General features: G+C 36.9%; 3 protein-coding genes across 3 annotated transcripts; 2 read left to right on the top strand and 1 right to left on the bottom strand.

Moving 5' to 3' along the window:
- The first annotated feature begins 1,387 nt into the window (after positions 1-1,387).
- LOC114526180 (titin-like) lies at positions 1,388-20,283 on the top strand. Its single transcript, XM_028547701.1, has 10 exons — positions 1,388-1,630; positions 6,227-6,718; positions 7,146-7,444; positions 8,582-8,783; positions 9,428-9,642; positions 9,735-9,960; positions 10,242-10,272; positions 10,862-11,552; positions 11,715-12,069; positions 12,380-20,283. The coding sequence occupies exons 1-10, from the start codon at positions 1,618-1,620 to the stop codon at positions 20,182-20,184; spliced, it is 10,329 nt and encodes a 3,442-aa protein (XP_028403502.1). The 5' UTR covers positions 1,388-1,617; the 3' UTR covers positions 20,185-20,283.
- Positions 20,185-24,356, top strand: LOC114526181. The gene is made up of 4 exons (XM_028547702.1): positions 20,185-21,173; positions 21,669-22,175; positions 22,719-23,183; positions 24,001-24,356. Exons 1-3 carry the CDS (start codon positions 20,279-20,281, stop codon positions 23,156-23,158), a joined length of 1,842 nt encoding a protein of 613 aa, XP_028403503.1. The 5' UTR covers positions 20,185-20,278; the 3' UTR covers positions 23,159-23,183; positions 24,001-24,356.
- A 1,737-nt stretch (positions 24,357-26,093) lies between these two features.
- Positions 26,094-27,145, bottom strand: LOC114526069. Its single transcript, XM_028547570.1, has one exon. It carries the CDS (start codon positions 27,105-27,107, stop codon positions 26,277-26,279), a length of 831 nt encoding a protein of 276 aa, XP_028403371.1. The 5' UTR covers positions 27,108-27,145; the 3' UTR covers positions 26,094-26,276.
- Positions 27,146-27,176: the final 31 nt, after the last annotated feature.

The following is a 27,176-nucleotide window of genomic DNA, read 5'->3' as shown; positions in this document are numbered from 1 at the left end:
CCCTCAAGTTACGCTGACTCACTGTACCACTGCATGGAGATCACGTTGTCATGTTTTTAACCAGGGGCTGGCTGTTAGAAAGGCGTTTAAAAAAACCGGCAAATATTAATTTAAAAATGCAAAACTGAAATTGATTATCTATTTATTGAGCAACTAGCTGAAATACTTCACAGTTAATTGTTTAATTTTAAATGGAAGTATGTATTAAATTCTTGATGTGTAGGTGTAGTCATTGATCAGATGCATGAGAGAATATTTTTAAACTTCGGCTTATCCAATAGACTAAGCGCATTTCGAACAAATGGCTACAACCTTAATTCAGTGTTAAGAGACAGCGCGCTAACCGCATCAGCCACGTGCATGGGCTCTGCGATAACTCGTGATTTTATACATATATCTAAGAGATGATTTTCGCAATTTCGCTGTGGAAAACGGCCGATTTTTTATTCATGGAATATACAAAGAACCAAAATTTCATTCACGGAAATGCTAAGATCTCCTCCGGCAATACAGTCTAAATTCTAATCAAATACGGTTCAGCAAATAAACATGTCTGAAAATATACCGCGGAGATTTTCTGCATGCTTTTCTGCAGGGTTTTAATCCTTTTGAGTTGTTATATTTGTTCATATCATGCACACGTAAATTTGGATAAAATATTTTCTGTGCATTGAGCGAGCCGCGATGAATATAAATTGTTTGCATTGCATGCCAGCGTTGTTTCTCAACAAGAGGACGCGAGTGGGTTGGTTCTGAGCCAGAGGTTAGAAGCAGATTGGAAAAATAGTACTCAAGCCTGTTCTTAAAACCTATTTTCTTACACAGTTTAGCAAGAAACGCATGCGCTTTTCTCAAATTTATCTGCAATTATATGAAGAAAAACTCATTCGTTGATCGCATTAATCTTACATTTATTTTTAAAACACGCGTCAACCTTTATTTACATTGTTGTATAAAATATTTAAAATATGGCTGTGTGGCTGGGAAAACTCTCGACTGATGTAGTTATATAAAAAAGTAAATTCACTTCAGTTGAACCTTAAGGCTAATTCCCGACACAGTTGAAAAAATAATCAGTGCCATACTCTTTGATAAATTACATGCATGCATATAATTATTACGGATATGATATATAGTCGTTCATAAAACTAGACATGCATATTCGCATATAGTATGTCGTAAATACTGCATGCAGACGTATCGTTTATTGACGTGTTTACTGATCGGTGTTGAATATCACAACTTGAAATCCCTCTGGGAAAGCGCGCGGGAATCGTATCCATAGATTGCCCAAGTAAGATAGCGGCCAAGTGGATTGTCATTGCATCGTGAAGCCGATACGAGAGAGCCATGCGAATTTTGCGGGTCTAAAGTATTTCACAGCATAAGATTAAGATCTTTCCAACAGCAGCTGCCGCTTTTCAATAGAAAAACACATTTCATTGGCGGGCAAGACAATTATAATTGTCTGACCGCATTGTGTATGTAAAGTTGAGTCGCCTTATGAACCACCTGTTTCACGCTAATACGAAATCTTTCAGAGTATTCAAGTCGTAGATCGCGCCTTCAGGTTCCTCGCAATCTTGTTTCATTACTCAAATCAATGAAATAGCAGACATGCTGAAATCTGGTAAGTTTTGACGATTGTTTCAATCTTATATTGTTGTATGTGACTCACATTTAAGACAAATATATGAATATTTTGGAACGTATGTAAAACAGTCACGCCTTTATTCGACTGACTGCACTGAAATCGTCAAGTATAATGTACACAATGCTAGCCGGAATGTTCGAGAAACGTATCATTTGCTCCACAACGTCTACGTGTACGCTGTATTATCAAATCTAGCTCATGTTTTTCGTCATCGTCCTTTTTGTTATCTCTATATTTTAAATGACTATTATATTCAATCATTTGTAGCTTTATAGCATAACGAAAGTAGTCCTAAAGCCGGATCAGTTTCCAGTGTGATTTTCTCTTTACAAATTCTCCGATAATAAAGATATTTTCGTTCGATTGTTTAGTTTTTCTAAAGGATGTTCCTGTACCACAAACACATATCCCGTTATATTTATAACCTTATCGCTTTACATTATAGCTAAATCAGCGATCTATCCAAAATTTGATGAAGAGCGTTGAATTTCTGTTCTTATAAACCTTGAAATTTCCATCAATGTTTCGGGACATTTATAGATGATTTGCTTGTTAGCAAGTGGGAATTTGAAATAAAGTATTTGCTCGTAATAAACTCTAAAATACTGGTATATATGTCGACGCTCAACGGCGTAGACAGCGCCAGTCAGGTCAAAACAAACATTTAAGGTCTTCAAAGGTCACTTGAGCACGACAAGTCTCTTGCAGACGAAAATGTGCTCGGTTATGGGATGAATATCTGTACTAAAGTGAGCTAAAAATAAATTTTGTATCGTAGGTTAATAACACAGTATGTTTGGCCACTTTTCATCCCTCTCTGATGCTTTACTTTCTCATGATATATTAATTACATGAATTTGCTAATATATCCCTTGTCTGCATGCATGAAATCGCCATATGCTGATAACGATCCGTTAATAAATTAAAGCATTTTTGTAGATCGATAGTGACACGCATAATTTGTAACATAATTTTTTCTCGCAGACTTCATAGTCTCTGGGTTCAAATGAAACAAAATACTGCAGTTATTACATATTACTGTGACATGAAATACATGCTCTTCGAATCAATATTTGCGTAATGTAAAATTACACCTCATATAAGCTGCAGCACACGCTCATTTGATCCAACGCGATTCGTTTGAAGCTTAATAGCTTCATTGCACTGTCCACGAAACAATTAAGCTTGCAGACAAGTAATATAAATCATCAAATTAAGCGTTATCGTATAAAATATATCTCCCACATTGGCAAACAAATCCAGAAAAGATCTTTTCCTAGTCAAAATATATGTATATGTATGTTTTTAAGAGCTGTATTTTAAATTATAATTCTCCGAAAAAGTGAAGAGAATATTGAATATTGTGTTATTTTAAGAGGCATTTGTATTTGTTATTGTGCAGTTGTAAGAGGCAGTTGCATCGTATTGTATTGTATTCGAATAAACATGATAATAAACACGTTTCATTCCATGCCAAAATATTCGAAAGATTTTGCTGCTTGAAAAAACTCATACATGCGCACGATGAAATGTCAAAGTTGGTTATACTTCAAGTAAATATATTTTTATCTATACACATGCATGTAGTGAAAATCATCAATAATATATGAATGCATGCAACCATACGCTAGATAAGACAAGTTTATATCGATTTAAAACATATTGGGCGTTTTCCAAGAACAACCACGCGAATATAATTTGTCCCTGAAAGTAATAATATGTTCTTGATCATATGAACTCAGGCGGTTTAAGGCATGCGTCATAGCTCTTATATGAAAAATATAGAGCTGCTGCTATGCATTCTCGATGTATTTTAAATTTTCGTAACTATTGACAATTACCGCGATGTCGTCCACAATGAGGACCACAGCCCACTTGTGCATGTCACGCGTACTGCGTATCTTAAGTCTTAATCAGAAAGGCGTGTCAGCTGTTAGTGCATGATCATGAAATATATAAAATCTTACGATATCTTATACTGTCTCATCCGTTAATAAGGGCTTCGACAACCATATTCTAATTGCATTAATTCTGCAATTACCGTTTATGAATTTCGGCAAAAGTTTCATTTACGCTGCTATAGTAATTGTTATTTAGACTCCTTGATTGTTGATATCTTAAGGCCATGTCATAATAAGACTCCTTCACCTCAGCGTGTGAAAAATAGAACTCAAGCGCTGGTGTACCTCAACATGATAATATAGCTTTTGGGGTTTGTGTGACATGCACACACAAGTTACATATACATACACAGGCATAAGTTAAGGACAGATACAGAAGCACACTTTGCATGCATTTGGGTTTATATAGATGGGCAGATATGGTTATTGCAAAAGCGTACATATACTAACTTTAAGAAAGAAATATTTCGGAAAATATAGCGAAAATGGTAAATACCTTATTAATTTCTAAACGCTTCACTTATAGCTACGTTTATTCATACGCAACAGGCTGTTTACATGAGCCTGGTTATCAGTGATACAACCCAGCTTGAGGTGCTTTTAGGGTATTAATAAGGTTTCATGAACCAAACCGGCTCCCATTCATTTTTTGAGATAACAACAACACTGCCAACCTCGAAGTCATTTCACAATTGGTAAGGCTCGCTATATTACTGTATATAGCGAGATCATGTGAGATCATGAGTGTATTCATATATATCGCGCATCCTGATATGTATGCATATACTTCAAGGTTCTCACAGACCGTACGCGATTTGGCAACGCGGCGGAAACTTTCAAAGTTTTTTATTTTCCAAAAATAAACTACCATATGTAATCCACAAGAATATAATGATAGTCTAAAATTCATTTGATTTTAAAAAATAAATATCGTTGCAAATTCGCGTCGCGTTGCCATTAATTCGCGCCCTAGCTGTCTGTATGTGTATGTAGGCACAGTTGTGTAGGCCTTAAGGCTGTTTGTCCTTCCATTTCCTTTGGCCGCGCAGGCAATGCGACATGCGGCGATTTTCAAATTGTGGCTTATGCGGGCGTCACGCGATCAAAAACAAAGTACTCTTATAGCCTGTGTGGGTGACGCGGAGGTAATAGAAAACCGCCTTTATGTGAACTAAAGTATATATTATCAGATGTGTTGTGGTGTGACTGCCCTGTGGGAAAACAAACGTTGATTTATGATATATTGTAGCTCTCCAGCTTAATCGTTTTTCATGAACCTTACGAAAAGTTGAAATATAGATTAAAGGATATAACAAGATTAAGGAATTCAGATTTCCGAATCATTTCAAATTATTCATAGTTGTAACATGAAATTTGGAAGGATTTAACGTACATCAGTGGTGTGAGTGCATACTAGAAACGCTTAAGCGGAAAGAAGCCTTATCTTTTCTCTCATGGCATGCATATAAAATCGTCACCGCTTGATGTTGAAAAACAACTTAAGTGAATATACTATATGCATTTCATCTTGGAATTTAAATGCTGCACTGAATTGAATGATAAAGTAAAAGGCTATACATTTGTATTTACAATATATTTAGCCTATGTCGTAGCCTCTAAACCCGACTTTCCCATAATATTGAAATGATGTCAAATTTATCGCTCCCAAAAATAATATATAGCTATTATAATTATATAGCTATACGATATTAAATACACACAGCGTAACGACGCGTTATTACTTGAATAATCTTGCTTTCAAGATTATCGCTATGAAATATTAATTGGTGATAAATTATAAAACAGGAAACTTCTGTTTATTTGCGAATGCTATTTTCACTTTAAATATAATTCGAATTCCCAAAGTTACATAGATTTTCAGACGGTGATAGGATATACATTATATCCATCAGACTAGCTTTTCACCCGTGACGTCTCCAGAAAATCTAGCAAAATACAAAAGAGGCAAACACTGACGCAGTTGCATAGATTAAAACTCTCGAATAACGAGAGGAGTGTCGATCTCTGTACATGCAAGGACGTCATTATATTTAGTCATATAGAGCTTCAATAACATTTTTCTTATTTTTTATTTTATTTAATCGTAAAATTTATTGTCATTGTACGTATGAATTATTTCATCAGGAATATTACCAATATGCATGTAATGATTAACCGGGCCAGCGCTAGCTTTACGATATAGGCCATGATGCCCTTTTCAAGCACCTCCTCTTAAGGCTGTTTTCCACTTATGTGTTTTCATACGCACGTACACGCACTTAAAAGTCTAAATCCTTATAGTTTATACATGTTACCTTTGAAAAGACTAAGTTAATAAATCGAAGGAACTTAGTTTTCTGCATACTTTAGTATGCTTTAGTTGACCTAGATCGGCTAGATGTTAAATAATAAGTATCTAAAGCATTTAAAATTTTCCGCACGTGTACGTGCGTATAAAAAACGCGTAAGTGGAAAGCAGCCTCTAGATGCCAACCGATGAGCAAACATTCGACCCATAAGAAAGTAAACGAGGTGTCTATAGTCTACACCACATTGATAGCATTTGCGTAACTGGGAGTGCTTGTGGTATACTGGCTAAGGGCCTGTACCAATATTTTATGGTAGCCTTACGTATTATAACAAAATAATTTATAATGAAATCTATCTTTAGAAAATGAAAGTTTCCGTACGGAGACATTGATAGCTCACAATCAGTACAGAGCCCAGCATAGTGCGACACCTTTGAGTTTATCATTTCAACTTTGCGATGGTGCTCAACAATGGGCTGAGCATTTGGCTGAGAGCGATTTGTTTGAACGTAGTCCCGAGAACGACCATTACAGTGAAAATATAGCGTGCACATGGGGCTCACATCTGACTGGAACCTTAGTGTCACGGATGTGGTATGAAGAAGGAAAAGATTATGATTACAGCAGAGACACCCTAAATAAATTTACCCAGAACTTCACACAGTTGCTTTGGAAGGAATCACGTGAGCTAGGAGTGGGTCGTGCTCGAAGTAAACATGGAAAGGAGATTATTGTTGCGAGGTATCACCCCCCTGGAAATACTAATCATTATACTGCTAATGTGTTGAAGAAATCAGATTCCCTGATACAACCCCCCCACCTTGTGGATACATTGGCATTGAAGCGTATTCCAGGTAGGGTCAAAACTTTATATTTGACAAATGTTGAACAAAGTTAATTGATTTTTAAGATATTATCGTGCTATTATTTCGATGCTCTATATTTTCTAAAAAATTACATATAATGTTAGTAATATCCTAAAAATCAGTAATGTTTTGTTTTGTAGATTTGTTATAACCGTCTGAGGCCGCTTGTATAAAACTCTATAACAACACTTTTCATAGTTCAATCCTAGTTATATAATTAACTCAGAAATAGACAACAGCTCTGTTTGACCAATTCTGTTCTTAACTACAGTTAAGAGTTAACTTGTCTTTTATAAAACTGGCCCCTGGATAATTAATATTCCAGCCTTAAAATTTGTAGCACTTATATCTGTTAAAAATTACAATATTTTATATTTGTTTTAATTACGCTTCTGTATGTTTTAAATATAACCAGGTCTTCAGCAGTTTCAAGAGGATTGTCTGCTGGCCCATAACAGGTATCGTCAAAGGCACAGAGCGGCGCCGTTGCAATGGTCATACAAGCTGGCATACGAGGCCCAGAAATGGGCAAAACATTTATTGGATACTGGAAGTTTCACGCACAGTGAGAATATAGCGTATGGGGAAAATTTGGCAGGACGGAAAGGATACGACTTGAATGGAAAGAAGGCGGCAAAACTGTGGTACGATGAATCAAAGTTGTTTGATTATGAGCAAGCGTCGTTTTCTCCTGATACAGGAAATTTTACCCAGGTTGGTAACCGGCATGACATAACATCTGGGAGGACAAGCCAGTCCCTCGATCTTTACCCTTGCAATTCATTAAAAAATTTAGAAGTTTAGGAAAGATTGTAATCGGCGGTGGGTTGGGACACTGACCTATTTATAGTGTATCATCTAGGCTGAGTTATCGATACAAAAATGTTCCCACGCAAACGATGACGAATATAGATATGAGAGAACCGCTATTTGTGAGAATTTTTTTTTCACTTTTGGTGGTCCATTTTGAAAACATGCCATTCCCTTTCCCAATAGTTAGTCCGCTTCCATATAAAATCTTTTATTAATATTTAAATATTTTATTTCCCAAATACGTGAGAGTGAATATGTAAAAACAATTTAGATAAAAGCGCAAGCCTGGTTAACTTGAAAAATTTGAGCTAAAGCTATAATTAATATAAACATCAAATACCAAAAATTTGGATGACACGTCTTTAAAAATGAAGTATATTTAGTATATCAAGACTTTCAATCGTTTAAAAGTTTATCAAAATGAATGCATTAGGTTGATGATTTTACCTTGCAACATGCAATTTTTTAATCACGGGTATGAAATCACACTAAATTGTGCTCAACCCAATGCTATTACGGCAATTAATTATTTACAATACTCTTAATGCAGATGCAACTCATCAGTGATTAAGAAATCAATCTCGCGCTACGCCGGCAATTGATTTTGTAAATTTATACACGTATACTGTATAATTTTCACATTAATATTCCTATTTGTTATTTCTATTTCATTATCACTTGATTCAATTCTTCTTTCGTCGGTTCATATGATTGCTGGTTGATGATGACTGTCTAACGATCCAAATTTGAACGGACAATTTGCATGTTGCATTGCTAGCTCTTCGTCTTTTAAGGAAAATGTATTCCAGAAAGAGCATACAAATATTATTAAGAGCGTACTAAATATCGCAGTGAAATGTTATTAAATTCAAAAAAGTTCCAAATTTACATAAGTTTTGGGTGGAAAATGATAACAATTTGCTGAGACAGTTTACTGAGACAGCTCGTCTATGTCGGCCACTAATTTATCAACCTGCGCCATAATGCCTGCAGTACACGACGATTGTGGTCTAAACAATCATTTTTATGAAATTTTAGTTGATATGGCGAGGCAGTCGGTATTTTGGCGTTGGCAAGGCATACAGCAACGACATGTGTATCGTTGTGGCGTATTATTTTCCTCCGGGAAACATCGTGGAAGAATTCAAAGAAAACGTGGGTATTCTTGAGGACAGCGTTGATGGCGTTGTGGTCAATGAGGTGGCGACAAAAGGGATGATGGCTGAGTATAGTCAATGTGGTGAGTTGTTAAATTTGCGGACAGTCTACCGCGGTATAATGCATGAAATTAATCTGGTGTTAAACAAGGAAAAGAGTTTTAAGATAAATTATATTAGAGAATATTTTACAAACTCTTCTTCCTGCACGCAATATACTGAATACAACTGGAGCAATACTTATTAAATTACGAACTCGCTTGAGTCTCGAAGGGTGGTCGAATCGTATGGGCCGTGTTTTCATATGGATGCGAGATATTAGCATGAAGCTTGATCATGAATTAAATATATGTTCGCTTGCCCTTTTTAGGGGCTGTTTACATGAGCCCGGTAACCCGAGATTCAACGAAGCGTGAGAGGACTTTGGGGTATTGAAATAAGTCTTAATGACACCAAACAATCACATGCTATTGTTGTGGTGATTATTCGACTACCAGGATCGTGTTATGTGCTCACCTCAAAATAATCTCACGCTTCGTTAAATCTCGGGTAACCGGGCTCATGTAAACAGCTCCTTAAGCGCCCGTATTTTCAAAATTAAATCATCTTGAAATGACATATTTTTCTGCTCCACATGTTGCCTAATCAGCCTGCGATGGTTTCGTTTTCCATATTCATAACAAATCCTAATCGACGGTTAACGTTGACATTCTTTCTCCATGCTTAGAGTTGGAGAAATTCCGCACCGAGTTTATTGTTTTTGTCAATTATCTTCGAGCACGTCACGCCTCTCCTCCGCTGACTGTATCGCATTTGCTTATGAACAACGCTCAAAATTGGGCCGATCATTTATTACGATCAGGAAAGATCACGTACAGCAACGATGAAAACACGGGTGAGAGTATTGCTTATGCTGAAAGGGAAGATTTGACTGCCTTCAAGGTAAAATAGAAGTAATGTTTTCTACAAATGTTCTGTGAAAGAAATCCGTTAATTATGTTGACAGTTGATTGTAATTCCGCTCCGTTTCGCAGGTAAGTCATCGCTGGTACGGTGAGATACAAAATCACGACTTTTCTAATGCAAACCCGAACCCAGAAACCTTAAATTTCACACAACTGGTATGGCACGATAGTCGGGAGATAGGTGTTGGAAAAGCAGTTGGTAAGGATGGGTTCTCTGTGGTGGTAGCACATTACAGTCCTCCAGGAAACAAAGAAGGATTTGTTGGAGGAAACGTCGGAAAATTGTGCAGTGCAGGTTCGTAATCATGAGCGATAATCTCTTTTTTTTCTTGCAATACGTGTCCGTGTTTTGATAAGTTCCAATTTGTCCAACAGAACTTGATGCATAAACTGGATGACATAATAAACTCCTTTAAATGATTTTCTTACAATGTAAAAGACCGAAGTTCATTGCTACTTTATTGCGTACTGTTTGGTTTTTCCCCTAGCAGTTATCGATCACAGATTCACAGTAGTTATAATTGATTATATAAATTATATCAATGACTACATAACATATATAAATTAATTATCTAGATCTTAAAGAAGTCGCATACATAAAGAAAAGGTAAGATGTTTCGCCGCTCTTTGGTATTAAAACTGTAGAAAAAAACCCCAGAACTACGGTCTGAAATAATTTCTTTGACTTTAACAACTCAGAAGTGACTTGATTGAATCATGAAGCCGCTTTTTAAAACTGGATTTTTGTTGTTATAGTTTAAAGCTATACATAGTTGTAGCCAAAATATACGGTTCATTATTTCGTCCCAGATCATACATTCGGTATTTTTGGCGAATGTGTTTTGGAAATCAAATGCGCGACCTTTGGTTTTCTAGTCTTTGTTGTTCTAATCTCTGAACCTTGTCTCTTAGTACATACCGGGCCGTAACTAGACATATTTGAACGGTCGCGTTCTAGCAACTGAACCAGTAAAACTAAGATGGAAAGGTTCGATTGCCACCGTGGTCAAGCTACCTTTTCGGCTTTCCTGATTGCATGGAAACTAAGAATTACGTTAACACATTATGTCCGTTTCGTAGACTGAGCATGTCATAAAATACGCGTATTAGGGTTACAAAAATAAATCAGGTGGATGAGGATTAAGGAGAAAGCAATTAGCAATAACTTTTAGTCGTCTAACAATTAATATTTTCAGGAAGTACGACGAGAATGCAAATGTGGTCGAGGATCGTGAGAAGAAAAACGGACTCTCCGGGATCATGTTACCGTCAAGGGACGAAGAAACGTTTGTACTAAGACCATCTAGTGGTGAATTCAACCAACTTGTGTGGATTGATCGCTCGGCAACACCTTCCGGCACGAAGCAAACTGTGGTAAATGGCGAAGTGATAATGAAGGAGAACAACCAAGAACATGAATACGAAAGTCCACCCCCAAGTCCTTCTAGAGCGGTCGACCAAATAGAAAAACTTCTGACGAACACCAGGCAGAAGTGGGAGAACGAGTCTAGCGAAGAAGAAGACAATGAAGAAGGGCGGGAACCAAGAAGAGCTGATTTAAATGAATACGTCGTTCTTAGTAAATCAACGTCTCGCGAAGACATCGGAAGTGAAGAAGGGTCGGTTTATAAACGTTTAAGTCGTACCTTTAGCGACGAAATGGAATTCACACGACAGGAAAGTGTTGCAGAAGAGGGGGAAGAAGATGAAGAGGTACCGCTATCCAAAAATGGCAGAGATAAGGTTGACAATGAAGCAAAAATGGAAGGTGAAACAGCCACCGTTTCAGAGGATGCAAAGCAATATGATGCTAATGTTGTGCAAAGTCCTCTAGTCTTAAGAAAAAGCGAGAAATATGTACATCAATACGACAAAGACTTCGGACAGGTATCGATTCAAATTTTGAACTGCTTTTTTGATTACAAAGATTTCAACAATATTTTTTCATCCTGTTTCCATTTCCGAAGAGTAATCATATTATTCTATAGCGATTTTTCATAGAATAATATTCAAAACTATTTTTACATAATATTATTTATAAATTTTCAGGTAAAAGAAGCGTCAATTGTAATACGCCCTACAGCGAGAGAAGACAAAGAAACGGAGGATTGGCAAGCTATTGATGACATTCTACACAGTCCTAGGCTAAGAAATTCACAGGAGATCGAGGATGAAAGATTAGAACAACATGATTATGACGGTCAACAAGCTGTTTTACGGCGAATAGAAGGCGAAAATCAGAGAACCTCAACTGCGGCTGATGGACAAATCGCAAGAACTGGTCAAGGCTTTCCTGTGTTGGAACACGTTGTTACAACAACATTTGCGAGAACAGTTGATCATGGCGTTATTGATGAGGAGTTTAATAGTTTGTTTTCTGAAGATACTGTGGACGATCAGCTAGGTAACTTGCTTGCTATAGTTGTATAACTGGTCGGTTGATGTCCGCGTGGTGTTAACCATTTAATCATTTAGTGATTCAAATACTGAAAAGCATTGTCATCTTACTCAATAGCCACATTTGTCATTTGTAAAATTTCTTATTAGTAAGCGACAGGTGAAACATTTTTTGAATGCTATTTAAATTAAAAAAAAAATCCTAAAATCTTTTATCAATCAAATTGCGCCATTTCATAATTCATATATTTTACAAATCCAAAGATTACCTTAAAATTCTTTTGCGCTTTATGTTTTTACATTTGTTTTAATTTTAGCAACCGAAAGACAAACAGCACAATATCCAATATATCCTTCTTCAAGCATAAACTTCGAGGAGAATATTTGTGACGATAACGATGTTCCTTCTCCGGTGGAATCACTTGAGAATGAAAGAACAGAGTTAGAACCGATCGAACATTTAAATATACAAAAGGAAACAAGAGAGTATTCGTATGCCCTGTCCGAAGATACGTTCTTTTTCGAGGATGAGGAGGAGAAAACAATGGAACTACAACCCTGCGTGAAATCTGAGGAACAGATAGCAGTAGAAAAGGACGTGACAATTGAGAAAGATATAGCAGTTACTGTAGACGTGCCAGATGAAGAAGCTGTACCTTTTGAAGAAGAATTGACAGTTGAAGAGGATTTGCGTTATGAAGAAGACGTCACATTTGAAACTGTATTAGTTCATGAAGAAGGCGAAACAACTGAAGAAGACGTAACTGTTGAAAAAGATGCACTAGGTGCCGACGTACCAGTTGAGGACGCACCGGCAGAGGTAGATGCACCAATTCTAGATGACGTAGAAGTGAATAGGGATGCAGGTGACGTCACGATTAAAGAGGATGTACTAGTTGAAGAAGACGTACCAGATAAAGATGTACTTGGTGAGAAAGACGTACCAGATAATGATTTACTAGGTGAAGATAATGTTGAAAGAGATTTATCAGATGAAAGAGACGTACTAGTTGACGACGTCGCAGTTGAAGAGATCACAATAGTTGAAGAAGATTTAGCAGTTGAAGAAGAAGTAAGAGTTGAAAAGGATTTACGTGTTGAAGAAGAGGTACCAGTTGAGCAAAATGTAGCAGTGGAAGAAGATTTATCATTTGAAAAAGAAGCAAGAGTCGAAGAAGACTTACTAGTTGAAGATGACGTGCCAGTTGAAGAAGATGTGTTGGTTGAACAGAATAAAGCAGTGGAATTTGACGTTCAGGTTGAAGAAGATGAAAAAGGTGAACCAGTGGTATATGATTTACCATTTGAAGAATATTCAAAAGTTGAAAAGGATGAACTAGTTCAAGAAGACGGGCCTGTTAAAGACGATGAGCCAGTCGAAAAAGATGCGCTGGTTAAAGAAAATGTACCGGTTGAAGAAGATGTATCAGTTGAAGAAGTTGAAACAGTTGAAGAAAAAGTACCGTTTGAAAAAGATTTACCTTTTGAGGAGGACACAAGAGCTGAAAGAGACGTGTTGGTTGAAAAAGATGTTCCATTCGAAAAAGATTTGCCATTTAAAGAAGTAGAAGAAGTGAGAATTGAAGAAGAAGTAAGAATTGAAGAAGAAGTAAGAATTGAAGAAGTAGAAGAAGTAAGAATTAAAGAAGATATACTGGTTGAAAAAGATGTTCCAGTTGAAGAAGATGAACCAATTGAAGAATATGTACCGGATGAAGAAGATTTGCCAGTTAAAGAAAATGAAGTTGAAGAAGATGTACTCGTTGAAGAGGATGCACCAGTGGAAGAAGATTTACCAGTTGAAAAAGACATACGAGTTGCACAAGACGAACTAGTTAAAGTGGATATGCCAGTTGAAGAGAGTAATTCAGTCGAAGAAGATATTTCGGCTGAGAAAGATGCACCAGTTGAAGAAGATGTACCAGTTGAAGAAGATGCACCTGTTGAAGATATTCCTATATTCGAAGACGATTTTCCGTTTAAGGAGGATGTAGTAGTTGTAGAAGAAATAAGAGTTGAAGATGATGTACTAGTTGAAAAAGATGTACCAGTTAAAGAAGATGAACCAGTTGAAGAATATGTGCCAGATGAAGAGAATGCGCCAGCTAAAGGGAATGTAGAAGTCGAAGAAGATGTTCTCGTTGAAGAGGATGAGCCAGTTGAAGAAGTTGTACCTGTTGAAGAAAATGTATCTGTTGAAGATGATCTGGTCGAAAAAGATTTGCCGTTTAGAAAAGATGTACTAGGTGTAGAAGAAGTAACATTTGAAGAAGATATACTAGTTGAAAAAGATCTACCACCAGTTGAAGAAGATGAACCACTTGAAGAAGATGTGCCAGTTAAAGAGAATGTAGAAGTCGAAGAAGATGTATTCGTTGAAGAGGATGTACCAGTGGATGATGATTTACTAGTTGAAGAAGATTTACCAGTTGAAGAAGACGTAAGAGTTGAAGAAGACGCAAGAGTTGAAGAAGACGAGCAGGTTGAAGTAGATATGCTGGTTCAGGAGGATAATTCAGTCAAAGAATATATTTCGGTTGAAGAAGATGTACTAGTTGAAAAATATTTACCAGTTGAAGAAAATGAACCTGTTGAAAAAGATAAACCTGTTGAAAAAGATAAACCTGTTGGACAAGATATACCAGATGAAAAAAATGTGCCAGTTAAGGAGAATGTAGCAGGCGAAGAAGATGTACTCGTTGAAGAGGATGTACCAGTGGAAGAACATTTACCAGTTGAGGAAGAAAAACTAGTTGAAGTATACATGCCACTTGAAGTGGATAATTCAGTCGAAGAAGATATTTCGGTCGAAGAAGATGTGCTAGGTGAAAAGGATTTACAAATTGAAGAGCATGAGGCAGTTGAAGACGATATACCGGTTAAAAGTGATGTATTGATTGAGGATGATTTACCAGTTGATGTAGGCGTTGGAGTTGAAGATGATAAACTAGTTGAAGAATGTGTACCATTTGTAGAAGCAGTAAGTGTTAAAGAGGACCTACTAGTTGAAAAAGATAAACTAGTTGAAAAAGACATAGGAGTTGATGACGATGCACTAGTTGAAGAAGATGTACCAATTGAAGAAGAGAAAATATTTGGAGAAGATGAACAACTTGAAAAAGATATACCAGATAAAGAAAATGTGACAGCTAACGCTGAAGAAGATGTGCCAGTTAAGGAGAATATTGGAGTCGAAGACGTTGCAGTCGTTGAAGAAGATGTACCGGTGGAAGAAGATTTACCAGTTGAAGAACACGTGAGATTTGCAGAAGACGAACAGGTTGAATTAGATAAAACAGTTGAAGAGGATGATTCAGTCCAAGAAGATATTTCGGTTGATGAAGATATAGTAGTTGAAAAGGATTTACCAGTTGAAGAAGATGAACCAGTTGAAGAAGTCGTGCCTGTAGAAGAAAATGTACTTGTTGATGATGTTCCAGTCGAAGAAGATATGCCGTTTAAAGAAGATGCACCAGTTGTAGAAGAAGTAAGAGTTGAAGAAGATATACCAGTTGAAGAATATGTGCCAGATGAAGAAGATGAACCAGTTGAAGAATATGGGCCAAAAGATGTACATGTTGAAGAGGATTCACCGGTGGAAGAAAATTTACCGGTTGAAGAAGACATAAGAGTTGCAGAAGGCGAACTAGTTGAAGTAGATGTACCAGTTGAAAAGGATTTATTAGCCAAAGAAGATGAACCAGTTGAAGAAGTTGAACCAGTTGAAAAAGATGTACCTGTTGAAGATGTTCCAGTCGAAGAAGATTTGCCGTTTAAAGAAGATGCATTAGTTGTAGAAGAAGTAAGAGCTGAAGAAGATATACTAGTTGAAGAAGATGTACCACCAGTTCAAGAAGACGAGCTAGTCGAAGAATATGTGCCATATGAAGAAGATGACCCACTTAAAGAGAGTGTAGAAGTCGAAGAAGTTGTACTAGTTGAAGAGGATGTACCAGTGGAAGATGATTTACCCGTTGAAGAAGACGCAAAAGCTGTAGACGACGAACTAGTTGAAGTAGATATACCAGTTGAAGACGATAATTCAGTCGAAGAAGATATTTCAGTTGAAGAACATGTACTAGTTGAAAAGGATTTAGTAGCCGAAGAAGATGAACCAGTTGCAGAAGTTGAACCATTTGAAGAAGTTCTATATGTTGACGAAAATGTACCTGTTGAAGATGTTCCAGTCGAAGAAGGTTTGCCTTTCAAAGAAGATGTACTAATTGTAGAAGAAGTAAGAGTTGAAGAAGATGTACTAGTTGAAAACGATTTACCAGTTGAAGAAGATCAACCAGTTGAAGAACATGTGCAAGATGAAGAGGATGTCCCACTTAAAGAGAGTGTAGAAGTCGTAGAAGATGTACTTGTTGAAGATGAATTACCAGTGGAAGAAGATTTACCAGTGGAGGAAGATTTACCAGTTGAAGAAGATTTACCAGTTGAAGCAGACAAAAGAGTTGCAGAATACGAACTAGTTGAAGTAGATATACCAGTTGAAGAGGATAATTCAGTCGAAAAAGATATTTCGGTTGGAGAAGATGAATTAGTTAAAAAGGATTTACTAACTGAAGAAGATGAACCAGTTGAAGAAGTTCTACCCGTTGAAGAAGATTTACCTGTTGAAGAAGATGTACCTGTTGAAGAAGATGTACCTGTTGAAGGAGTTGTACCTGTCAAAGAAGATGTACCTGTTGAAAAATTTGTACCTGCTGAAGAAAACGTACCTGTTGAAGATGTTCCAGTCGAAGAAGATTTGCCGTTTAAAGAAGATGCACCAGTTGTAGAAGAAGTAAGAGTTGAAGAAAATGTACCTCTTGAAAAAGATGTACCAGTTGAAGGAGATGAACCAGTTGAAGAATATGTGCCAGATAATGAAGATATGCAACTAAAAGTGAGTGTAGAAGTCGAAGAAGATGTACATATTGAAGAGGATTCACCGGTGGAGGAAGATTTACCGGTTGAAGAAGATATAAGAGTTGCAGAAGACGAACTAGTTGAAGTAGATGTACCAGTTGAAAAGGATTTATTAGCCAAAGAAGATGAACCAGTTGAAGAAGTTGAACTATTTGAAGAAGATGTATCTGTTGAAGATGTTCCAGTCGAAGAAGATTTGTCGTTTAAAGAAGATGCATTAGTTGTAGAAGAAGTAAGAGCTGAAGAAGATATACTAGTTCAAGAAGATGTACCACCAGTTCAAGAAGACGAGCTAGTCGAAGAATATGTGTCAGATGAAGAAGATGACCCACTTAAAGAGAGTGTAGAAGTCGGAGAAGTTGTACCAGTTGAAGAGGATGTACAAGTTGAAGATGATTTACCCGTTGAAGAAGACGCAAAAGCTGTAGACGACGAACTAGTTGAAGTAGATATACCAGTTGAAGAGGATAATTCAGTCGAAGAAGATATTTCAGTTGAAGAAGATGTACTAGTTGAAAAGGATTTACTAGCTGAAGAAGATGAACCAGTTGAAGCAGTTGAACCAGTTGAAGAAGTTCTATCTGTTGACCAAAATGTACCTTTTGAAGATGTTCCAGTCGAAGAAGGTTTGCCTTTTAAAGAAGATGAACTAGTTGTAAAAGAAGTAAGAGTTGAAGAAGATGTACTAGTTGAAAGAGATGTGCCAATTGAAGAAGATGGACCAGTTGAAGAATATGCGCCCGATGAAGAAGATGTGCCACTAAAAGAAAGTGTAGAAGTCGAAGAAGATGTACTTGTTGAAGAGGATTCACCGATAGAAGGAGATTTACCAGTTGAAGAAGACAAAGGAGTTGCAGAAGACGGGGTAGTTGAAGTAGATATTCCAGTTGAAGAAGATAATTCAGTCGAAGAAGATATTTCGGTTGAAGAAGATGTACTAGTTGAAAAGGATTTAGTAGCTGAAGAAGATGAACCAGTTGAAGAAGTTCTACCTCTTGAAGAAGATGTACCTGTTGAAGATGTTTCATTCGAAGAAGATGTAGTCGTTGTAGAAGACGTAAGAGTTGAAGAAGATGTACTAGTTGAAAAAGATTTACCGCCAGTTGAGGAAGACGAACCAGTTGAAGAATATGTGCCAGATGAAGGAGATATGCCAGTTAAAGAGAATGTAGAAGTCGAAGTAGATGTACTCGTCGAAGAGGATGTACCAGCGGAAGAATATTTACGAGTTGAAGAAAACGTAAGAGTTGAAGAAGACGAACAGGTCGAAGTAGATATACTATTTGAAGAGGATAATTCAGTCAAGGAATATATTTCTGTTGAAGAAGATGTACTAGTGGAAAAAGATTTAGCAATTGAAGAAGATGAACCTGTTGAAGAAGATGAACATGTTGAAGAAGATGTACAAGATGAAAAAGATGTGCCAGTTAAAGGGTATGTAGCAGGCGAAGAAGATGAACCAGTTGAAGAAGATGTAACAGATGAAGAAGATGTGCCAGTTAAAGAATATGTAGCAGGCGAAGAAGATGTAACAGTTAAAGAGGGCGTGCCAGTTGAACCCGAAGACATCAAAGAAGACGGAGCAGATGAGGAGAAAATACTGGAAAAAGACGTGACACAAGATCTTGTAAAGGACACGTGCGAGGAGAATTTAACTATGGAAGATACAATGGGAGACGGGGATGAAGGATTTGAAAAAGAATCAGGCACTAAGCATGTGCGATTTTCTACTTCTTGTGACGTTTTTGATGACGAATCTATATCACTTTTAGATACTTCAGGTTTCGAAGACGATGTAATAGTTACTGATCAAGGAGATAAATTAATTGATGAGGCAAAAGGTTCAATATCGCCAATCACTAAGGAAGGTGAACAGGAAATTGATAACGAGAGTCGCTGGGTTGAAATTGAAAGGAATCCAGTAATTTGGCACACTGTGGAGAAGGAAGAAGAAGAACTAAAAAAAGGTAACGAAGAGCTATCCTTTGCTCGAGCTGAGAAACCACAGATAGATGAACAAAGCGTGTTCGAACGGATGGTAAATGTCGGCGCTCGTACGATAGTACAAGATGCTATCAAACAGGCCTTAAGCCGAACGGAAGAACAAAGTGATGCACCTTTTACACCTCGACTTGTACGAACCGAATGCGGAGACATGGTTGTTGTGAAGGTGGAAGAAACAGGGTCATTAGAGGAAAGATACGAACTTATGGAGTTTGAGTTATATGAACAGTACATGAAGGAGAAAGGAACGTTTTCACCAATGCAGCTTGAATTCCCTTGTGATGTGGAAAAGGTTTTTAGTTCGGCCGAAAAGTATCAACAATTTACGCTACCAGAAGAACTCGAATATATAGGAGACGATGAAATTGATTACGAGTCCGAAAGACCATTACTTGCGTCGCATTTATCAATAATCATGGAAGAACCGCCTTCAGGGACTGAATCTTTATCTGGATCATTAGTTAAAGTTCAAACAAATGAAACTGTTCTCACAAGCACAGATATTGACTCAGCAGAATTTGAAGTAGCACGTCCAAGTGAATTTGATATTGTTCCTAGTAATGTTCACGAAGCTCAGAGTAAGAGACAAAAAACAGAGGCCAACGAAAGTGAGATTGTGCATGAACAATCTCTGCCAACCGCAGCTGATGAATTTATGATACTATGGCCATCTCGCGAAGAAGACCCTAATTTAGGAAGTAGCGATCTTAAGGAGATTGATTGTGCTGCGGAGGAAGAAACAGTTCAAGGAACCATTGCGACCGATTACGAGTTTGAAAGTTTGCTTTTAGAAAAAGATAAGGCAAAGGAAATGGATTATTTAAAACTTGATTTAAGAGAAAGCCCTGATGCGCCTTCGGAGTCTTCGGTATCTCCAGGAAGCTCTGTTCGCAGCTGGATATCGTCTGATTTATCATCTCTTGATGACGAAACAACTGGTAAATACCAGAAAGATTACAAGGAAGATCCAGATTTTTCAATTTCAGAGCAGGAAGAAAATCTTGTGCACGATTCAACTAGCCTATTTTCATGTGAAGAAAGCAGAGAGACCGATAAGCAAACATCTAAGCCGCATGAAGATTTAGAAGATGTCTATTCGAGTAAATGTAGAGATGCATTAGATTCAATAATCTTATCACGGAGAGATAACGATTCCAGCGGAAACAGAGCAAAGACTAAACATTTTGAATTCCGCAGATTCTGACCAAAGAGATGATCCAGAAGTAATCGGGGTGACTGAAACAACGGGCAGAATCGAAACACAACCTGATAATCAGCAAATATCGTTTGGTGAGGAAATGGAAAATAGTCAAATAAAAAGAACAGTTACAACAGTTAAAACAGAATCGGTCGTGTTATGCGAATCCAGTGATCAGGATATTGAGTTTGAGGGATTTTCTACAGAACAGGGGACAAGATTAGCGGAACTTGAACAGAAAGACACCAAAATAGATGAATATAGCGAAAAGCTAAGCATGGAAACTGAAAGTTCGAAAGGTGAAAATTTGCCTACTGATCAAGAAGATATAATTCAAGACGTGGAAAAAATTGAATTGAATTATAGTCAGCCGGAGACCGATATATCTACTGAAAATAAACAGGACAATGGATCCGGAACAAAAACAACAATAACTAAGGTGATAACTCGAACGGTAGAAACAACACCGATGCCGAGCACTGACCTGGACGATAGTAGATTAACGGAAATTATTAGAAAAATTGAAAACAAAGAGCTGGAAGAGGGAGTTGATGTAACCACAAAGGAACATGAACAGGATGGTGTAAAGACATCAGTTACGACTGTTGTTACACGTAAAGAAGAAACACTACCTATGGAGTTCTCGGAAGAGAAGTATAAAGAATTCATTCAACAATTCGAAGCTATCGAACCAGGACGTAGTGTATCTGATGATATAGATAAGGGTGCTAAAACTGTGGAAGAGAAAATAACTACGTCAGAAGACGGAACGGTCAAGACAATAACAAGGATTGAAAGATGTAGTATTGAGCGGGAGCCAGTTGTGGTTTTTGGAGGCGATACAGATGTAACAAAAGAAATTCTTGAAAGAACAGAGAGATATATCGAAAGAGGGCCTTCAATAGAATACCAAGAACACGAGGATGAACAGGTGGTGCACGGGGTAACCGCAGAGATACGAGAAGTGGATATATTGGAGTCAAAAACGGAGTTAGGTAGGTTTTGCCGTCTGATATATTTATCAATAAATGTTAAAATAGATTGCCGCTAATCAACGTTATTTTCTAAAATGAGGAATGTCATGCATGAGTAACACCTGGTAAAACAAAACGCAACCATTGCTAATATTATTGCTCTGGTTATAAATGTTAAAAAAAATTTAAAAAAGGTAAAAATCATTAAAACATTTTTTCTACACCTTAAATGCAATAAAGAGATTTCTGTTATATAAAATTAATCAAAGGATTTTTAGTTGTCGGACTACTTGGGAAAATCAGTTACATAGTTTCATTCAATTAACAAAAAAACCTTTAGCCAGCAGGAATACATGATTTAGGAAACTCGTGTAAGATTTAAGCAAAAATAAGCTTCGTCTCAGCGATTTGACTGATATTTATTGAATATGTATCAATCTTAGATTATTATGACTTTCCTAAAATCAATACAAAACCGATAAAGAAGCCTAAACTCATTTAAATAAATTATAAAAGCTTTATTAGGGGACTTCCAAGCACGAGTTCTACTGGAACACAATAAATGTCGTTATATTCATTACTCTCAACCTCTCACCTGGTCTGATAAACTCGCGAAAGACGCTCAAATTTGGGCTGTTCACCTTGCTGAAAGTGGATGCCTCAAACACTCTACATCCTCCGATTATGGCGAGAATGTGGCTTATTCTTCCGAACTATTGGACGGTTATGATTTATCGCAGCTGTGGTACGACGAGATTAAACACTACAGCTTCCTAAAATCTGGTTTTACTACTCAAACTGCACATTTCACTCAAATGGTGTGGGCTGATACGCTAGAGATTGGAGTGGGAATGGCGCTGGCACCTGATGGCACTTCCTACTACGTTGCCAGATACAATCCTCCGGGGAATAAGCTTGGCTACTTTGAAGAAAATGTTCTTTTTCCAAGAGAGAATGCAGTGGAAGGTCGACCAAGGAAAAAAAAGTCATCAACTAGTCCACCCAGTCCACCTAATGAGATTGGTAAGGTTTCACAGATCAAGAACTGGGCCTTTGTGTAGCATAATTGTTTCAAAACTTAAAACGCTTGCAATTCCTAATGAAATAATAAATCAGTAAATTTTATCAGAATAATAATAAAAAATTTTCATATGATAATAAACTTGCAAGGCAAGAAACCGGTCATCTAAAAATAAATCCCAATAACCTGAATAAAATTCGTATCTTAAGGCTAGTTTCCACTCAGGAAACTTCTCCTTTGGATCGGACAGGACAGGAAAGTTTCCTTTGTATAAACGCTGCCTGAGAACTCACCGACAAAGAAAATTTCCCTGTCCGTTCCAATCCAAAGGAGATTTTTCCGACACAAAGGAGTGGAAACTAGCCTTTAGTAAGTTACAACACTAAATTAATTACTAACTTTAATGAATAAAATATATATGCTGGGTATTCATATGAATTTTCGGAATATTGATGATAGGAATATGTTATATTTTTTAAGAGAGTCAAATATAAAAGGGCAAAAATTCAAGTTTTAATTATCTAGAATCTTTCTTTTCCACCTAGAAACCATTAAACACGATTGCTTAGTGACCCACAACTACCATCGATTTCAACATGGTGCCGAAGAACTCAGTTGGTCGCCAATGCTCGCTGTTGAAGCACTGCATTGTGCAGAAAGAGTCATTCGCACTGGCTCCATCCAAAGCAGCGAGACAAATGACCGTGGTGAAAATATAGCGATGTCGAGCGATCGATCCTTTGATGTAAAAGCAGCTATTGAATTATGGTACAACGAAGAGCGGGAATATGATTATGATTCCCCTGCATTTTCTTCACTCACAAGAAATTTTAGTCAAATGTTATGGAAAGACTGCAAGGAGGTAGGAATGGCCTTGGCACGGAGTGATGATGGAGAATTGGTTGTTGTCGTGGCAAAATATTATCCTGCAGGAAATGCAGTTGGCTTGTTCCAGAATAATGTTTTCCCAAAGTCAGAAAGATAAAGAGATGATGTCACATTAAAAACTGGTACGTCTTGAATTAGATATGAATTTTTTTACAGTAGGGCCCACATATAAGGGATCCATTTAAACAAAAGGTAGAATTCTAAGGACCTGGAGGACTACCTGACGTCGTTAATCAGGATTGGTTGTATCAAGCCCGTTTAGCTTAAACGGTATTAAGATTTTGTTTGCTTGTTGAATAAAACGTTAGGCTTGCTTTCTACTTTTAACTTTACCACGGTTTAAGCTAAATGGGCTTGATACAACCTGCCCCAAAAGGACGCCCTAACTATTAAAGTATGATTAATACACATAATTACTCACACATCCAATTGCACACACATCCATGAGAATTTGTTTCCTTTCATTAATTTCTGTCTGAAATGTTAAAATAATCCCAGCCTTGCATCTAATGCTGGCAACAACAAAGATAATAATTTTATTAGTTCAATTCCTAATATCCTTAATCACTATTTTGATTCAAAATTGTTCATCCTATCCATAACCTGAATCATAATAAGAATTGTATTCTAAACACTAAAAGCTCTTCAGGTCTGTTCACATGATCCAATTTTGTTGGATCCAATTCACTCCTAATGGATGTTTTACAGTCTGTTGACTTGGAATGTATATGGGCCGCAAATCAACTTAAATCAACGCAGTACTGCTTTATCAATAACTGACTTCATTCCATACAATAGAAGTGAATTGGATCCAGCAAGTTTGGTTTTTGTGAACAGACTTTTAAACCACTGATATAGCTTGTGTGACAGTAATGAGTTTTACATGTCTTCGAATCGAAATCACACAACATCTAAATGTAAGTTTTTCCTTCTTTTTAGCATGCAATGGAAAAATGCTAGATGATGACAGCCAATAAACAATGGACAGTCGTAGATAAAAATATTTGGATGTTTTATTCTGTTGAACTTCCGTTAAATGATATTTAGTATAATTTTGCGAAACCAGAAACCATGTTAGGTCAATTGCAATAAGATTAATGAGCATATTTTAGCTTAGAAGATATAAATGTTCAGTTTATTGATTTTTTAGAATTGTTTTATCAAAATTGAGTATAATTATTTATAAGGATATGATTATTTTAAGATGATGTGAAAAGGCCATGAGAATATATTAAATTTATATTTCAATAATCAAACTATAGATCTGTAGTAAAACTAGTTAAAGTAAAATAAAATTTTCCGGTTTAATGCTTTGCAAATAAAAATTTGCAACAGTATACTAACACGAAACTATCCTGAGAGATATGAAATATCACGTTCATAACCTCATAATTTCATAATCCCAGAATTTTGATTGCATGCCAGTGCAATCCAGGTGGTTTTTGAAAATAGGTTTTAATCATACAGTAGTTGTTATTCGATTAGCTATTACAATGCAATTCTACTTCTGAGGTATCTAAAGTTGACAGATGCGAACATTTCTTATAATTATACGATCTGCTAACGTTTTCTTAGCATTTCGAACACTCTTTACATATTAACATCCCTCAAAATTATGATTGCACTGCAAGTTGCAAGAATTGCATAGTGTAACACCCACCGGCTTTAGTAGTCGCCTTTTTTGCGCTCCCTGCATACGAACTTTTACATCCCAAAACCCAAGCATGATGAATTATGTTTTACGCCAATGGGATCAGCCAGTTCTAGATTATGAAACTTTTATAAATATCTAATTTCCAAAGAGCTTGCAGTTTTTCAGTATTGCATTCGGGAATTTACACATGCAGCTGACAGCTTCTAAACTGCAATACGAAGATGTCAAATCACAAATTCATCTTACCCGCAATTCGAGTACTATTTGTTTTAAAGAAATCGTTTATTTGTGTGGAATCGTTTTGCTTTTTTCGCCGTGTTATGTTATTTGGCCGATCGGAAAGTTATAATTATTCTGCCATTCACCCAATTCAGTCAAAGAGATGTCGCAACGCACGTTATAAAAACAAAAGGTCCTATTCCAATGGAGAGGGCATCCTGAAAACAATGGAATATTATCACGTAACATGTGGTCAGGGGCCGGTTGTATCAAGGCCGTTTAGCTTAAACAGTGGATAAGTCAAAATTGAATAACACTCTTCCATTTCTCTTGAATGACTGTGAACTTGAATATTATGCACTGAATATGTAGTTGTAAACAGTGCATTTGTATTAAGGTTAAAAACATTTAGTTCGCTTGTCGAATAAAAAGATAGAATTGCTTTCAATTTTGAACTTATCCACCGTTTAAGCTAAACCGGCCCCAGGATGTTTTTCGCGGGCATAATTAGCCTTAAAGGCCGTTTCCCACTTCAAAATGCGTATCGTAGCGAAACCTAGCGTATCTCATGCATTGTTTTACAGTCCTTAGTTTTGGTCAAATATTTCGGAAACAAAGAAATACGCTACGATACGGTTGAAGTGGAAAACAGGCCTTGGGAAGTTTAAGACAACGAACAAAGGTACGGTCTACGGTTAATTCCTTGTATTATTCGAATTAATTAAGCTGAGATAAACTACACCACAAACAAAATTTACATATTTCAAAGGCCGTTCATATGCTTCACACCGTAGCGAGCGATCTTGCAATCGTAATAACCAGATGATATTCTGTTGTTTGAGCGTTTTAAGGACGTTGTACTGACTACACGATGTTGCTTGTTGGAAAATGGTTTTGTTAAAAACAGATCAGGACGATACAGCAAAGCTTGGGAAACTCGAGGCGTCAAGCAGTCATGCAGATTTCGACCATTAGATCGGTAGCTTGGCCGTTGTATAAAACTTCCTAAACTCTCTAATATAGCGACGAACAGAATGTTTTATCAACAGATGTGCCTTCGTTTTCAGCTGCCGAAAAATATTCAACAGGTGAGAGCATATCTGAGATTATCTGGCAATCATGCCCAAGATATTAAACACATTGCATATCAGTTATTAAACACATTGCATATCTGGTTATGTTTATAGTGGGTGCATTAAGGCGTATAATCATGTGCTTCTAGCAATTTTCTTAACAATTTAATGCAATACATTTAAGTTCTAGTAACTACAAAAATCATGATGTATAACGGCAATGCAAACTTTATTGAGTTTATTCCATATTTGCGATCATTCAAAATGTCTCAAACGTTGAATGTTTCGTTATTGTCAACACCACAGTTGAAGAATCCGAAGACAGAGCTAATTTCAATACCGCTTATCACTATGGAGATGATGTTCTTTGTGATAAATATTGATGCATCGTAGTCATAGTGGAACCACACGATGAATCTCATAACAAGAAACGTCAAGTTAACGAGAAAAATCTGAACAGAGGTTCGAGCTACCATTGTCTTCTTTCTCACACTTACTTCACCAAACCTTACTTTATGTTGAAACAACACAAAAGGCGAAATAAACAGACTAATGCAAACGAATACAATAATTGCCGTTTCAATTGAACTGTCAAGTTCGAACGAACCCGGTCTGAATTGCTTTTGCTCCAGTATGATAGCCAGCATTTCGATGCTGTCGAACAAATCCAGGGCAGCCGAAGTTGAAACCCTTTCGATGAACCTTCGATTTGGAGGCGAGATTGTGACATTTAGCAAGAGAATAAGTAACACTGGCGTTATGCAAAGAATCGTTTTTAATACATTCGGGCCAAATGTATCTGACGGTTTTAACTCCGGGACAGCTTTCGCAAATATGATAGCGACGGCTGGCACCAGGATTATAGTATATAATAACCACACGATCCAAACATAGCGAACTGATCTTTCGTGCTGTACTTTTGGCAGAAGGCATCCGAAACAGCTGAAGAACATTAATGCAGGTAGAAATAAAGGAATAAATATCCAATAGGGTGTATCTATATTCATCACCATATAGCTAGTCAATGCCAGTGCCTGAAATATGTACAACGCATAGAAAAGTACAAGTCCAGACCACACTAGACAGCTAAGTCGCGCCATCTTTTCCTTATGATGAAATTTGATCGTTATAGGTCGTCTAACAGCAAATACACTCTGCCTCTTGTTCTG

Source organism: Dendronephthya gigantea, unplaced genomic scaffold (genome assembly GCF_004324835.1).
Source record: "Dendronephthya gigantea isolate DGI-Jeju-01 unplaced genomic scaffold, DenGig_1.0 000037F, whole genome shotgun sequence".
Classification (NCBI taxonomy): Eukaryota; Metazoa; Cnidaria; class Anthozoa; order Malacalcyonacea; family Nephtheidae; genus Dendronephthya; species Dendronephthya gigantea.
The sequence above is the reverse complement of the archived record's forward strand: the minus strand, read 5'-3'. Positions and strand labels throughout refer to the sequence as shown.

Excerpts from the sequence above, each read along its gene's own strand:
- LOC114526069 (XM_028547570.1), bottom strand. The coding sequence starts at position 27,107 with ATGGCGCGACTTAGCTGTCTAGTGTGGTCTGGACTTGTACTTTTCTAT.
- LOC114526181 (XM_028547702.1), top strand. The coding sequence starts at position 20,279 with ATGGAAAATAGTCAAATAAAAAGAACAGTTACAACAGTTAAAACAGAA. Across the intron at positions 21,174-21,668 it reads GGAGTCAAAAACGGAGTTAG|CTTTATTAGGGGACTTCCAA; the intron begins GTAGGTTTTGCC and ends AAATTATAAAAG. Across the intron at positions 22,176-22,718 it reads CAGTCCACCTAATGAGATTG|AAACCATTAAACACGATTGC; the intron begins GTAAGGTTTCAC and ends TTTTCCACCTAG.
- LOC114526180 (XM_028547701.1), top strand. Across the intron at positions 9,961-10,241 it reads CGGAAAATTGTGCAGTGCAG|ATCTTAAAGAAGTCGCATAC; the intron begins GTTCGTAATCAT and ends TTAATTATCTAG. Across the intron at positions 12,070-12,379 it reads TACTGTGGACGATCAGCTAG|CAACCGAAAGACAAACAGCA; the intron begins GTAACTTGCTTG and ends TTTTAATTTTAG.